At 39.1% G+C, this 16,624-nt stretch overlaps 1 protein-coding gene across 15 annotated transcripts in view; it reads right to left on the reverse strand.

Moving 5' to 3' along the window:
- Positions 1 to 16,624, reverse strand: part of mcf2l2 (MCF.2 cell line derived transforming sequence-like 2) — a 143,554-nt gene that overhangs the window by 35,662 nt on the left and 91,268 nt on the right. For all 15 annotated transcript variants that reach the window (XR_005234393.1, XR_005234395.1, XR_005234394.1 and 12 more), the window contains 3 exons: positions 14,966 to 15,044; positions 3,965 to 4,001; positions 3,684 to 3,781 (listed from right to left, as the gene is read on the reverse strand). Coding sequence is in view for 10 of the 15 variants with exons in the window: in XM_037981149.1 (XP_037837077.1) it covers positions 3,684 to 3,781; positions 3,965 to 4,001; positions 14,966 to 15,044 (214 nt within the window). In the remaining 5 variants the exon portion in view is untranslated. The remainder of the gene's footprint in view (positions 1 to 3,683; positions 3,782 to 3,964; positions 4,002 to 14,965; positions 15,045 to 16,624) is intronic.

A 16,624-nucleotide genomic window follows, 5' to 3' on the forward strand; every position in this document is an offset into this window, starting at 1 on the left:
ATACGGAAACACTTTGTTTTAACACTGGATTTTAACTACTAATAATATACATCCCAGAGTTACATAAACAGAATGTGACTCTATAAGTGTAAAATTAACTCTGCTTTTGCACAAAGTCTGCTAACACCAAAACATTTAACACTTTTGAATTTGCTGTGTAGATGAGGGTAGGAACGTAGATCGACCAGTATATCGAGAGCTTCGCCTTTTGACTCTCTCTTCACCACGACAGACCGGTACAGTGCCTGCTTCACTGCAGACGCTGCACCAATCTGCCTGTCGATCTCCCGCTCCATTTTTCCCTCATTTGTGAACAAGACCCCGAGACTCCTCCACTTGGGGCGGGACATCCTCCCCAACCCAGAGAAGGCACTCTACCCTTTTTCGGCCTCGGATTTGGAGGCACTGATCCTCATCCCAGCTGCTTCACACGGGAGCGAGAGCTGTAGATCACGGCCTGATGAAGCCAATACGACCACATCATCTGCAAAAGGCATATATGCAATCTTAAGGCCACCAAAACGGATCCCCTCAACACCTTGGCTGCGCCTAGAAATTCTGTCCATAAACGTTATGAACAAAATCGGTGACAAAGGGCAACCTTGGCGGAGTCCAACTCTCACCGGAAACGAGTCCGACTTACTACCGGCAAGGCGAACCAAGCTCTGACACCTGTCATATTGGGATCTAACAGGCTGTATCAAAGGGCCTGGTACCCCATACTCCTGGAGCACCCCCCACAGGATTCCCCGAGGGACACAGTTGAACGCCTTCTCCAAGTCCACAAAATACATGTAGACTGGTTGGGCGAACTCCCGTGCACCCTCAAGGACCCTGCTGAGGATATACTCCAGGATTCCACTACCAGGACAAAAAACACACTGCTCTTCCTGAATCCGAGGTTCTAGTATCCGACGGACCCCCCTCTCCAGAACCCACGAATAGACCTTACAAGGGAGGTTTAAGAGTGTGATCCCTCTGTAGTTGAAACACACTCTCTGGTCCCCCTTTTTGAATAAGGGGACCACCACCAAGGTCTGCCAATCCAGGGGAACTGCCCCAGATGTCCATGCAATATTGCAGAGTTGTGTTAGCCAACACAACCCTACAACATCCAGAGCCTTAAGGAACTATGGGCAATCTCATCCACCCCCAGAGCCCTGCCACCGAAGAGCTTTTTAACCACCTCAGTGACCTCAGCAGTGGAGATTGGAGAGCCCAACCCAAAGTCCCCAGGCTCCGCCTCCTGAATGGAAGACGTGCCAGTGGAATTGAGGAGGTCTTCGACGTATTCCGCCCACCGACCCACGACATCCCGAGTTGAGGTCAGCAGCACACCACCCCCACTATAAACAGTGTTGGTGCTGCACTGCTTTCCCCTCCTGAGACGCCATATGGTGGACCAGAATCGCCTTGAAGCCATGCGAACACCTCCCATGCTTGAGTTTTTGCCTCAGTAACCACCCAGGCCGCATGCCGCTTTGACTGCTGGTACCCGCCAGCTGCTTCTAGAGTCCCACAGGCCAAGAAGGCCTGATAGGACTCCTTCAGCCTGACAGCATCCCTCAACGTCGGTATCCACCAGCGGGTTCAAGGGTTGCCGCCATGACAGGCACCAACTACCTTGCAACCATAGCTCTGATAAGCTGCCTCAACAATGGAGGCACGGAACATGGCCCACTCGGACTCAATGTCCTCCACCTCCCCCGGAACATGTTCGAAGTTCTCCCGGAGGTGGGAGTTAAAGCTCCCCTTACAGGAGACTCCGCCAGACGTTCCCAACAGACCCTCACAATACGTTTGGGCCTGCCAGGACTGACCGGCATCCTCCCCCACCATCGGAGCCAACTCACCACCACGTAGTGGTCAGTTGACAGTTCCGCACCTCTCTTTACCCGAGTGTCCAAGACATGCGGCCCCAGATCAGATGAAAAAACAACAAAGTCGATCATTGAACTGTGACCTAGGGTGTCCTGGTGCCAAGAGCACATATGGACACCTTTATGTTTGAACATGGTGTTCATTATGGACAATCCATGACGAGCACAGAAGTCCAACAACAGAACACAACTCGGGTTCAGATCAGGGGACCGTTCCTCCCAACCACACCCCTCCAGGTCTCACTGTCATTGCCCAAGTGAGTGTTGAAGTCCCACAGCAGAACAAGGGAGTCCCCAGGAGGGGCACTCTCCAGTAACCCCTCCAAGGACTCCAAAAAGGGTGGGTAATCTGAACTGCTGTTCAGCACATAAGCGCAAACAACAGTCAGGACCTGTCCCCCCACATGTAGGTGGAGGGAGGCTACCCTCTCGTTCATCGGGGTAAACCCAACGTACAGGCATCAAGATGGGGGGCAACAAGTATGCTCACTCCTCCTCGGCGCCTCTCACCGGGGACAACTCCAGAGTGAAAGAGTGTCCAACCCCTCTCAAGGAGACTGGTTCCAGAGCCAGAGCTGTGCGTTGAGGTGAGCCCGACTATTTCTAGCCGGAACCTCTTAACCTCACACGCCAGCTCAGGCTCCTTCCCCACTAGAGAGGTGACACTCCACGTCCCAAGAGCCAGCTTCTGTAGCCGAGGATCAGACCGCCAAGGTCCCCACCTTCGGCCACCACCCATCCCACATTGCACCCAACCCCTTTGGCCTCTCCCATAGGGGGTGAGCCCATGGGAAGGAGGACCCATATCACCTCTTCGGGCTATGCCCGGCCAGGCTCCATGGGCGAAAGCCCGGCCACCAGGCGCTCGCCAACATGCCCCACCTCTAGTCCTGGCTCCAGAGTGGGGTCCCGGTGACCCACGTCTGGGCGAGGGAACACTGTGTCCAATAGTTTTACTCATCATAAGGGGTTTTTGGGCTGCACTTTGTCTGAGCCCTCACCTAGGACCTGTCTGCCTTGGGTGACCCTACTAGGAGCATGAAGCCCCCGACAGCATAGCTCCTAGGACACTCAAACCCCTCCACCATGGTAAGGTGGCAGCCCAGGGTTACCCCTTCCTGGGCTGCCACCTTACCATGGTGGCCATTTAACTAAAATGCTTAATCAATCATTCCTAATCCTAACCATTTATCTAAAAATTCCTAACTTTAACCAACCAATACTTACCTTGTCCCCTAACCTTACCCAACCATAACCTGACCTTTATCAACCATTCGTAATTCTAACCAACCATTTCTGATGTTAACCAACCATTCCTAATCCTATCCATTCAGTGTGAATGATGTATAGAAGTGAGGAATTATTAACAGAAGTGGAGGTGTAAAAGTAAAATAATTATAAAACAATCTCCAGGACATAAGTAGAATTAGCTTTATTTTAAATGCAAGTCCAATAATGAACAAATCAACCACAACTTTTCCCTCCTCTTATGTACATCAGATTTGGGCAACAGTAATGGTATCAGTTATTTTCTTTACTTACTGTTCATTTTTAATAGTTCATGAAGAAAGATAAAAAGCAGTTCAGTCCATATCCGAGTGTGCTGATGAATATTAGGCCATGAGTGTAGAATAAGCTAAGGGATACCAGTGTAAAAGCAACTTTAAAATCATTAAAAGTAATATTTGATGGTTTTGGAGTGGACTGTAGGGAGGTTTGGTTATGACTTTAAACCAACATAGACACTAAGTACATTAGATAAAGGGAACATTTTTACTTTCTCCAGTTTAGGTGCCCACTTACCTTTCTTCTGCCTCGTATTAGGACTGGGGTTAGTCCTCCTGAAGCCTGATTCTGGACTTGATGAATCAGACTGTCTCAGCACCATCTTGTGTACGTTCCTGCAAGGACAGGCAAGTCGATAGCTCAAGAAGCACGTTTAATTTAAGTGTGTATTTATTATTTAATCTTACAACAATTACATTATTTCATTTTTTATTATGGAATATTTTTTATTATGTAAGATGTTTTCCCTTTTGTTTGCAGTAAAAAGATTTATTGTGTATTATTTCTCAGTTGCTCACCTCATGGGCACCCTGCAGATGTTGTTCTGGCTGGCTTCTGTGAACCCAAAACAGAGAAAGCATTTTACTTTACATGCTCTTTTTTTTTGTCTCACAGTGAAACTAAAAATACAATGATTTTTATGTGCGGTCTCCATGTTTCAGGTCTGATTAAGTGCTGTTTTTTGGATAGAAATGTTAGCTGGGTGTAAAACGTTAAGTCTGATTTGGACTTTATATTTATGAGATCATTATTTAACAAGTTTTAAAATTTTTGTTTTGTAAATGTAATCAGAACCCCTGTATCCATATCAATCTAACTAAGCCTGTAGCAGAAAAGGTCAGGTGGTTAAATCTGCTTTGGAAAGAAAGACATTTCGTGTGTAGCACAGAAATTTATGAAGAAAAGATTTGTTCTTTACTAAAATCAGATCAGATGAAACACATGACCACCTTAAAATGTCTTACCATAAATTCAATAGATATTAAATTATTCTATAGAAAAGCATATCAACCAGATTTAATCTTGACTTTGAAAGGTGCTGATAAAAAAAAATTATGTAATCACTTTTGACACATCTTAAAATGTAGGCATAAAGACCTCTTTGAAACATTTTTAATTAACTAAATATCTTGGCTTCCAGATTAGGTGCTAATTATTAGTACCACTTTTGAGTTTTCCAGCTAAACCCAGTTTTATTTTAAATATGACATTGATACTTAGCTGCCCTCTTTGGACTTTTTTCTTTCTTTTTGCTGGGTGTTTGGTGATATGCCAGAATCTAAGCACTCTCCCAAGTGTAAAAAAACTCTAAATAAACATACATTTCTAATAGCTATGCCACCAAAGAAAAAGCAATTAAAAGAAAAATAAAACTATTGTTAATGGTTACAAACATTTTTGTCATAATGTGGGGAAAGCGTGGCGAACCCAATACACAGACTCATCTTAAAATAAAAACGGATTTATTTAAATTAACAAAACTAGAAAACAAAAGGCTGACGTGGCAGCAAGACAAACTATAACAAAAATCCAAAAATTATAAGCCAAGGTGAGGCAAGGCAAAGCAAGCTGGAACCATGGACAATACAACAACACAACAATGAACTGGCAGGGGAGTGGAGAAAATGACCAGGTTTTAAAGCAGAGGATAATGAGGTAAGTGGGCACAGGTGAGTGATGAAGAGTGGACAGGTGGAGATGGGCATGGCAAATAAACAGTAGCAGACTGAGGGCAAGAAGAGAATGATGACAAAAAACAACAATGACAAAACCAGAAAACATAATAACAAAATAAACAAAGAAACAAAACAAAACCCAAATCCTTCCACATTTTTATGGAATGTAGGTCACAGATTCTAATCACTGAATGTTTAGGCCAGTAGCGAAGGTCTGTTGGCCCACCATTGTTCATTAGTCATGACATGGAACAAGTCAGTTTTTTGGGCATCTTTGTTTAACGTGAGGACAGGTCTCTGGTGACTGATCTATACAGGAAAGAAACTGGAAAACGCTCTTTTTACCATGGACATTCTTTCCACTTACTGCATTTAGAAAAGTCTCCCTATCAGTCAGTTTAGCCATATTAGGAGAATATGCACAAAACAAAGTGATGACAAAAAACAGGCTGACATTTTAGAATACAGATTCAGAAACAGAGGGTGCAGTCATTATTGGATAGAAGAAGCCATGGACAGATTTGATAATGTAAGACAAGAAAACTTTCTTTTTTGAAAAAGAGTTTCAATAAAAATAGTGACAAAGTTGTTAAGCTGGCAACACTGCTAAGTCAAAAAGAAAAAAGTTAGAAATATCATCACTCTGAAAGTAGTCATATTTAAATAAAAGAAAATAACTCCACAGGACACAATGCAAGAATATCTACTGACCACTACTTTACAGAGGAGCTGAACAGCTCAGTAAGAACATGAAGCTTCATATATTAACTCACATCTAAACACAAACTTTAACAACCCAACAAACAATGCTCCGCTGGATTCAGCCCTGGGAGAATTTGTCTCTGGAGAAGAATCTAATAAAAAAAAAAAAAAAAAAAAAAAAAAACGTGACACTTGGCCAAATGCATTGTTCACAAATGAGAAATCCTAAGCTCTGTGCGTGATCTGGCTTATTACCTCCTATTCCAAGCAACCAACGAGCTTGTCACAGAAATGCAGACTCTGCAAGGAACCATTCAGCATGCTCAAAACATTGTACTCAGCAAAATGAATGAATTTGCCATCATGGATGAAGCAATGTTTTATTCATAAAGGTTGATTATTGTGAGGTGTGTGCAGGCAATGGGTGCTGAGGACCTGAACTGAGTGCAGCATCGTTCGTTTGAAATTAGATTTATCGTGCAGCTCATTTTGAAAACTTTCTCCATGTTTACAGCTTGTCTGGTTTAATTCAAGCTAATATTCAAGAACTTAGATGATGGGAGGAAAAAAATAAATGAATGTAATAATACATTTTCAAATGAGACCATTAAGGTAGGGAGATTTTAAATCCACAGTTCTAATTGTTCAGTTTGTGAAATTTACATGCAGGTAATTTCACTCATTGTGTGAATGCTGACGTAGCAATCACACTTTTGTTCTCCTGTTTATACTTTCTTCTCTACATTTTTGCAATCAAATTACTCCCGCATACTTTGTGCTACTTTAATCATTTATATCAGTAGTTTCAAATGGTTTAATTAAAAAAAAAAAAAAGAAGAACATTTTCAAGTGATACCAAGATCATGTAACTTGATTAAAGGGTTTAAAATCTAAGATTTTAAATTAATTAATGTCGTTGACTATACACCAAATTATGTAAAAAGTTGTAACCTGTCACAAAAATTGGCACTATTTCGTCACCTGTTTTTGCCATAATCTGTTTTGGGCATTTGGTTCTCGCCTTTTCTACAGCAGTCTGTTATCTGGAGTAGTCCCCGCTAATTTTAAACATGCTGTGGTGCAACCCCTGATTAAGAAACTTGGTCTTGATCCCACTGTGTTGGGAAATTATAGACCTATCTCTAAGCTTCCCCTACTTTCAAAAATCTTGGAGAAAATTGTTTATTTACAGTTAAAAACCTTTGACGAACATAATATCATGGCTGTGTTCCAGTCTGGTTTTAAAGCTTTTCATAGCACAGAGTCCGCTCTGCTGAGAATTTTTAATAACATTCTCTTGGCATCTGACTCTGGTGATCATGTGATTCATGTTTTACTTGATTTAACTGCTGCTTTTGTGACAGTGGACCACAGCATTTTATTGTCACGCCTTTGGCACCAAGTAGGCATTGGTGACATTGCTTTGGAGTGGTTAAAGTCTTATCTGACAGAAAGGACACTTTCTGGAGAAATCGCAGGGTTTGAATCCTCTACTGGCCCTCTGTTCCGTGTGGTTCCCCAGTGCTCAATCTTAGGGCCAATACTCTTTTCTTTGCATCTCCTTCCTTTAGGATCGATTTTTAGAAAATACGACATCTTCTTTCACTGTTATGCTGATGATTGCAAAATCTATGTGCCTTTAAGGTGTGTTGATGCCTGGTCCATTAACCCTCTTTTATTGTGTCTCGAAGACCTCAAAGCTTGGATAGCTCTGAACTTTCTACAATTCAATGAAAAAAGACTGAGGTACTTGTTTTTGGACCTAGTGGAGCACACCCAAATCCTCCAGTTGACCTAAACCCACTGGCAGTGTTTGTTAAGACCACAGTCAAAACTCTTGGTTTTAAGATGGATATTGATTTTAAGCTTAACAATCAAATTAATGGTACATTCAAGTCTAGTTTTTATCATTTACGAAAATTAGCAAAAGTAAAACCTATTCCTTCTAGGCAACAGTTTAAAACAGTATTCCATGCTTTTATTTCATCACGGCTGGACTACTGTAATTCCCTTTATTTCGGAGTCAGCCTAACCTCTTTTACAAGGCTGCAACTAGTGCAAAATGCTGCAGCATGTCTTTTTAACAGGAACACGTAAGAGAGAACATATTACCCCTATTTTAGCTTCTTTCCACTGGTTACCCATGTGTAACACTTATGGCTAGGCAGCTAACTGCGACTACCAGAGCAGCATCAGAAGAGGGTTTTTTAAGGAGCCTGAGGTGTGAATGAAGACACAAAACAATGGTTTTAGTTTTGATGTATATATTAATGATTTGAAAAAGAAAAGAAGAAAAGAAACAACAACAGACAATTACAAATACACAATGAGAGACAAATTAACTTAAAATAAATCAATTCCAAGATCATAGAGGTCTTGTCTTTTTTTTCCTAGCTCGCCATCCTTGGACTCAGAAGAGGATCTGATCCATCATGAATAAAAAACCCGACCTTTGTGAAGAGAGTGGGGCGTATACCCAACCACAATCAGCTGTGACAATCTTGGTGATGGCCCAGGTAACAAACGCAAACAGTTTAAAAGATCAAATCTGTAGATTCAGAAATTTGAGTGAATTTCCAGGAAGACGCCAAACAGCCAGCCACAATCACAGTGGAACAGGTGATGTTCTCAAACTGCTCTGGAGGCGGGGCTTTAAATAAGTTGCAGAGTTTGGAGCAAACAGGAAGTAGGCCCGCAACAATAAAAGTCTTGACTAATTGAGGGTTACACATGTATTTTGAGTTCGTTTTAAAATTCTTTTATTTGTTTTTAAGGTTTTAAACAGTCTTTCCTCACCCTATTTAACAGAGCTTCTCTATCGCTATACTCCCTCTCGGTAACTCAGGTCTGCTGACCAGTTTCTCCTGATCAATCCCAAGTGTAAGCAGAAGCTTAGCGGAGACAGGGCCTTCTCTGTCTGTGCCCCTAAATTATGGAATGCTCTGCCTTTGCACATTCGACAGTCCCCTTCACTGTCCCTTTTTAAAATTTGTCTGAAAACTTATTTTTACTCTTTGGCCTTCAACCCAGCTGAGACTTCATTTTATTTGATTTCAGTTAATTTTATTGGCTCTGTTTTTCTTTGTTTATTTGTGTCATTTTATTGGGTTTTATATTGGATTTTAATCTTTTATTGTGCACTTAGTTTTGTCACTTTATTTTATGCATTCTTTTATTTATTACTGTTGTTCAGCACTTTGTTTCAGCTGTGGCTGGTGTTAAAGTGCTTTATAAATAAAGATCATGATGATGATGTTGATAAAACAGTCAGCAAATGTTGTCAATTGAATGTGCTACTTTATTTAGTGGTTAAAATAAATATGCATCAGTTAATTCTTTCTTAACAAGATATTGGTAACATGTATTCAGTCAGAAATTGAGTCTGTTACTGCATCATTGCTGAAAGGCACTTTCTACTTGACACTAAACTTTATTTGGGTGACAAAAAGCATGTACTAATGTATCAAATCAGCTTATATTTGGTATAGATATGTACATATATGTACTTTAATACATGAACTATCAATTTATATATTTTGGTATACATATGCACATATGTGTATTTTAATACATGAACTCTCAGTTTAGATTTAGGTTGTTTAAAAAACCCCAATGTGCCTACAGCAAAATCAAGTGTGCTTTGAGCTGTCCAACAATTTGATTTTGCAGTTATCTCAAAAATTCAAATAAAAAATGAGATCATGAAAAGAATTCTGGTTATTTTTACTTGTACAGTGTCAACACAGACTCCAATAATGTCAACTCTCCACCCAATAAAGTGATTTTTGTGGGGATGATTTAGTGGGGTCCTGAACCCAACTTTGAGAATCACTGGTCTATAGGAATATACTTCAGCAGTCCTTCCAGAAAAGTCCCATTTTACCAATTAATCAGGCTACAGACACAGTAGCCATATAAAACATCAAAGACAAATCGTATGTAATAAATCTGTAATGTACAGTTAGTTTACAAACAATATAAGTTTCCAAAATCAAAATAAAAGTATTTATATCATTTGGTAATGTTATTTATTTGGTAGCATAGAGCTTTCTTTCTATATTTTGTTTAAGTACCATAAAAGAAAGAAAAAAAAGTACACTAGGCGGACCTTGCCAAGCAGAGTTAAGTCCTACCACTCCCGCCTATAGACACGCCCCTCATCCTATCAAAATGTTCAGCTCAATAGGAAAGAGTGTGCTGTGACTTTTGTTTATTGTAACTTATTTTTTTTCAAAATATTAAACCTAATTTAAAATAAATTACCCATAGAGATACTTGTCAACCACCATAGTTGCTATTTTTAGCCTTTAGCTAGTATTACTTCTTTTAGCTTCTGTTTGTTTTTGATTTCCTTTAGCATCACATTTGCTAATTCTATAGCTACAGTTTTGCCACTAGTCTTTTTAGTTTTGCGTTTCATTTTTAGCTTGTGTTGTGCTGCTTTCAGCTTGTATTCTGCTCATTTTAGCCTCTGTTCTGCTTGTTTTAACAACTCTGTTTCAGGTTCTTCAACAATTTTCAGCAGTCATTCAGCACCGAGTATTCATACTGCATTTTTGCATAAAATACAATTTCTCTAGTTCTTCATGAAATAACGTATTTGTTTGTACCAACGGTTCTTCATCTTTTGCTTTAGTCCAAGTCTTTCAATGTAACTGGTGTACTGAAAAAATAAATAAGATGGGGCACAATAATGTACTACCTGCAACAAATAAAAGTTGCAACACGCTGACAGAAGCTGTGTAATATCTGAAAACTCCTTGGTGAAACGTCAGTTAAAATAATAAGGTTTGTAAAACGAGCAGAGCAGAGAAACAGAGACCCAATTTTATCTGTTGCAAAGTGTGTTTTGGTGTAAAATTTTGACAGTATTTACTATCAACTAATTCACTTGACTCCTCTGACATCATGTGCACACAGGCAGCTTTATGGGAAATCCAGGTGATTTAGTGAAGCACTTTTGTGTCCCACAAGGGCAGAAACTGGATTTAAACGTGTTTCCTAGTTTGTATACTGATTTTGAAGAATTATTGTTGCCTTTATGTAAGTCTTAAAACAGTTAAAGACTAGATGTATTATTGCTTTAAATTAGTGTTATTAACAAATACTCTAAAAGTATTGGAACAATGAGGCCAGTTTGCTGTAGACTGAAAACATTCGGATTTGGGTTTGACTGTAAAAGATGAATGTGAGACAAGAGAGAAACATTTTAGCTTTTATTTTATTTATTTGTTTACAGATACACAACTTAGAAGATAGCATTATTTGTAATAGAACACCTTTTTTTTCATCTATTATATTTATTTATTTAATTACTATATATATTTTATTAGACTATGGGATTATTACAAATTATTACAAAGTTATGTTGGAATTTGGATTTTTTTTAAACTTCTTCAGAAATGCTTGTGTTTTGAATATTGTTATTTTTATCTCAGATGCAGCAGTTTGAAAGAACAAACTGACAAAAGCAATAAAAAGTTGAACAGTATGTTGGACCATGGAATAAAATAATTATTTCAGTTCAAAAACAATTTGGTTTGCTGTTGTCAAACTGCTCCTCAAAAGGAACAATCTGGATTGAACAATTGTGAATAACAAACCCATATCAAATAGGGTTTCCACAGTTAAATATCTTCTTGGCACCAAACAATATCTTTAATGTCTTTCAGTCCGATTTTCGTTTGGCTCTTGTTAAGGTCTTCAATGATATCTGATTGAACACAGACAGCAGCAAAGTCTCTGTCTTAGTTTTACTTCACCTCAGTTCTGCTTTTGACACAACATATTACTGAACCGACTGGAAAACTGGGTTGGTATTTCTGGCATAGCACTAAACTGGTTCAAATCCTACCTGGAAGACAGGAGCTTCTTTGTATCAATGAGTCATTACAAATCTGAGATGAACACAGTTTCATATGGAGTACCCCAAGGCTCCATCCCGGGACCTCTTCTGTTTGACATTTACATGCTCCCTCTAGCTCAGATCTAGAAAACAAAAAGAACTATAACTATGCAGGTGACAGACAGATCTACATCACTCTCTCACCAGTGAACTACAATCCAAAACAAGCACTGAGTGAGTGTATGGAACAAACCAACCACTGGACCCATCAGAACTTTCGTCAGCTTAACAAACATAAAATTAAAGTAGTAGTTTTTTGAGTGCAGACCTGCCGTTTGGGATGCTAAAAAGCTCAGACAAAGCCCAAACCTTGGTGTGATCATGGTTTTTGACCTGAGTCTGAACAGCCACATTAAAACAATTAGAAAAGCTTGTCTATGCATTTATCTTTAGCTAACTTGACTATTATATAGTATTTACTGGTCTTCCTAAAAAAAAAAATCCATTAGACAGCTGCTGCTGATCCAGAATGCTGCTACTCGAGTCCTTACAAAGACCAAGACAGTTGATCACATCAGTCCAGTTCTGAGGTTTTTACACTGGCTTCCTGTTGCTCAGAGAATTGACTGTAAAATATTGTTGCTAGTTTACAAAACACTAAACAGTCTGGGTCCAAAATACGTATCTTATCTTCTGCTGCATTATTAACCATCAAGACCTCTGAGGTCGTTTGGATCAAATCTGCTTTCTGTCCCCAGAGTCAGAACCAAACAGAGGCTGCATTCAGCCTTCATGCAACAAATATCTGGAACAAACTCCCAGAAAACTGTCAGACTACTCTGACTGCAAGTTCCTTTAGAACAAGGTTAAAGACTGTCCTGTTCGCTGCTGCCTTTAATTAAAGCAAATAATTATTTTATGCTGTATTTTAAAATTCTTTATCTATGTTTTTATCTTTCTATATTTATAGTTCTTTTGTACAAAATTTTTTTTTAATTGTTTATGTAAAGCACTCTGAGTTGCTCTGTTGTTGAAATGTGCCATACAAATAAAGCTGCCTTGCCTTAACCTAATTTTGAAACAAATGTCATAAGATTAAAAAAATATATATTTTTCTAAATCTTGTTTTTCTTCTTTCTGACTCTGAGAAAAGAAGAAAGACAACCTTCACTGCTCTTTACCCTCGATTCTTCTCCTAGCTGTCCCTCTCTGCTTTCATGATGTTCCCTTCGAGCCTCGTCCTCTCAGCATCTCTCTCTGTCTCTTTGTCCGCCTGCACACATTATTCCCCTTTCTTCTCTCCCCATCATTTTCAATCTCCACCCTCTCCTTTCCCCAGACCAATTTCAGCCCCTTCTTTCCATGTCTGCTCCGACACTGAGTCAGAGGTGTTAATCACACACGGGCTCACTGCAGTGGGCCATCAGAATCTCCTGCAGCCTCTGCTCAGGTTTCATGACAGGGCTGCTGTGCGATTAGTCAGTCTCCTCACACACACACACACACACACACACACACAAAGGCAAGCTGTCAGTCGGGCATGCAGCTCACAGAGTGTGTCTTTCCTGTCAGTCCAGACCACCAAGTCGAACTGTGGACAACCAGTGCTGGCACCTTAGTGACAGAAGGTTTTTTTATTCTATTTCCTCTCAGGCTGCTTTTTTTTGTTTTTCTTTCTTTTTTTTCCTTCTTTTTTTTTTACAACCATTTTTACAATATGTTTGAGCAATGTACTATTTGATTTTGCCGTTTACAGGTAAAATAGTTTATGTTAGAAATTAAATGATGTCTGAAGAAAAAAAAAGGTTGAAGCCATGATTCTTTTAATGTGTGGTCTGACTCTCTAAACTTCAGAGAAATTAAACTTTCTCTGTGATTATAAAACACAAACAATCATCTAGTTAGAAGTCTGAATGAGCCATTTTTTTGGATTATTCTAAGGTCCCAACCTTAGAATGCAAACAGCATTTTAGGAGCCCTAAACTGTATTTTTTGAAAATGGGTTCCATAGTGAGAATCTTGAAATGCCACCCTTGTGCTTTCATGTGGACAACCTAAACTGAAAATGATGATGTCATAGTCCCAACTCTAACCTAACCTTAGACTCCAAGCATGCCTGTTTTTTCTGAGTACTCTAGTTTCCTCCCACTGAGCAAAAGCATAGTGTTAGGTTAATTGGTAACTCTAAATTCTCCCTAGATGTGAGTGAGAGTGTGAATGTTTGTCTCAATTGTCTCTGTGTGTTCCTGTTATGGACTGGAGACCTGTCGAGGGTGTATCCTGCCTCTTGCACAATGACCAAGATATGAACCTGCTCTCCTGCAACCCTGTACGTCAGAAGAGGGTAATTAAAAAGGATGGATGGATATTTGTGTGTTTGCTGCAGACAGTTGCTCAACTACAGTAAAACCTTCATATTCTTTATTACTTCAATGAACAGACAATGATGATGACCAATAACATTACCTGAAATACAGCAGAGCAAAAGCCACTTACTATTACATCAAATAATCTAATGCCAAAAAGCTTTTTATCATTTTATTGAACTGTCAACAGTACAAAATCAAACAAACAAACCAAATGTTGCAGAAAAATACTACAAAACATGTCAAGTATATATTTACAAAACCTGGAAAATGAGAATAGTTTTTTTTTTTCTTTTTTTTTTTTAAATCAGCCCTTGTGTGTAAAGTCTTTAATTTGATATGCTCTGAACATTTTGAGGAAAACTCTTCCCTCCAGATGTCCCTCACTGGATACCGGGCCTGAAATGTGTCCTTTATGTCTGCATACTTGAACTGACACATCCAGCTAAGGTCATCTTTTGTTGAAAAATGACAAAGTTGTTAAGTTGTTTGGTCAAACCTCAAAAATAAAGTTAAGTGAGATCTTATGCAATATTGTAAGATGTCAAGCTCCTAGTATGTGTTGTAAATAACTCTCAACTACTACCACATCAAAGTTTAGTTATATATCTTTAAAACTAACTTAGTTATAGCCATGTCTATTTTTTCTAAGGTCAGTGGTCTGGTCAGCCATCTTAAATTGGGTTGACTCTAAAAGTTTATGCTGTAAAGTATCACGTTAACATGAAACAGCATGAAAATGAATGATAAATAATTGACTGATATTTGAATATATTGGAATTAGGTGAATGTGAAATGTTGAGTGCAGAAACATGTCTGGAGTCCAGAATCAAACAAAATAATAATAAAAACAAAAACATCCAAACCAACCAAAATGTAGAAACAAAGACACAAAGTAAGCTCCCCACAGATAAACATGCCCAGACTCACCTCTACATGCTTCCAGCTGACCAGTGAGAACTTTACGGATCTCTGACACCCACAGATTTTTCACATCCATGGAGGTAGCCTGAGGAAGAACACATACATGATGTGGGCACACACCCATAAATCAAACACATGCAGGAGAAGTTGGGAAACACTAGAGTGTGTGAGTGTCTGGATGGTGCACTGCTGCCATCCAGAGGAGGACTGAGGGAAAAGTGAAATTTCCTTTTTCTGAAGAACCACACCAGGTGATTAAGATGTGATTTGGTTCCAGTTCCATTTAAATGTGTAACAACTCAAGTAATAGGAGATCTGTCTATTCCATTTGATCTATTACAATAACTTAAAGCTCAGTTTTTATAAGAACACAAAATCATGATAAAAATACACTTACTGCCAATCATTGTATCATGTTATTATACAATAAAAAAATAGTTGCTTAGTCATCTTGAACAACTTAAGTGATTTTACATACTTATACTTATGGCACAAAAAGATAGTAGGGGTTGTGGGATGATGACTGGATTAAGAAAGATTTTTTCATGTTTTTCTGGCTTAATTTTGTTTATTCACACTATTTTGGACTCATAGAGCTTGTTTATATCTTTTGTTGAGGCCTCCTCACATAGGATGTCAACTTTTCTATGCTCTTCAGGACCTATCAGAACTAGGGATGGGCAGTGATTAGAGATCAGGAAAGATCTTGTATCACAAGAGCTTGCAAGATTAGAATACCACAAGATTTCTCATCAAGTTGAAAAACTGTCTCATGAAGCAAAAAAAAAAAAAAAAAGAAATACAGAAACTGTCTCATGACTTTCTTGAAGTTATCACGGAAAATGTTTCCATCACTTTAACTTGTTTGTGGGGCAGCAGTTTAGTCAGAAATATCAGGCACTAGGACCATGTAAAAAGTAACTTAAGTCATGTTGTGAGAGCATTTTTCCACTGCAGCCCCTACAGCTACATGCTAAGAGGAAAAGTTTCTACGGAAGCGCAATGCTATCACGCAGGAAAAAAAAAATTTGAACGCTATCACGGTAAAACGTGATACGTATCTTGTTAAAACATGATAATTATCTTGTTAAAAGGTGATACGTATCTTGTTAAAACGTGATACAATGATTATTATTATTCACCGAATTTAACTTGATTGTACATAATTACAAAAAGGTGACGTGACAAATAATTAAATTCAAATCTTTATTTATGATTTATTTTGGAGAGAGGAAGTCTTTTATTTTGAAGAATGCTTAACAGGATCTAGTTTTGTCTTTTGACGCTATCTAGCCTTCTGTTGATTTCGGTTGCTTGGTTACGAACAGTCGTTGCCGTTATTCACCTGTTGTACAGTTCAATAAAAATTTGAACAGAAAATGTTCAGCAAATACAGCTGAGCCTCTGTTATAATCGCTCTTTAGCTATTTCTCGAATCAGAAGCTACAATCGGAAGCCAACTTCAGCTTCGATCCAGACAGTCAGTTAGGAACACCGCCACAGCTAGAGGACCGGACTGACGTTTCCTTCTGTGCAGTCCCGTTCTGTTTAGGATCCTGGTCAGAGTAGCATACTATTTATGGTTTTAACCACAGTGCAAAGCAGCATCTGTATCCGTGTAGACCAAACATGAAGGGAAACCTGACCAATTCCTGTTAGCCACTG

Source organism: Kryptolebias marmoratus, linkage group LG18 (genome assembly GCF_001649575.2).
Source record: "Kryptolebias marmoratus isolate JLee-2015 linkage group LG18, ASM164957v2, whole genome shotgun sequence".
NCBI lineage: Eukaryota > Metazoa > Chordata > Actinopteri > Cyprinodontiformes > Rivulidae > Kryptolebias > Kryptolebias marmoratus.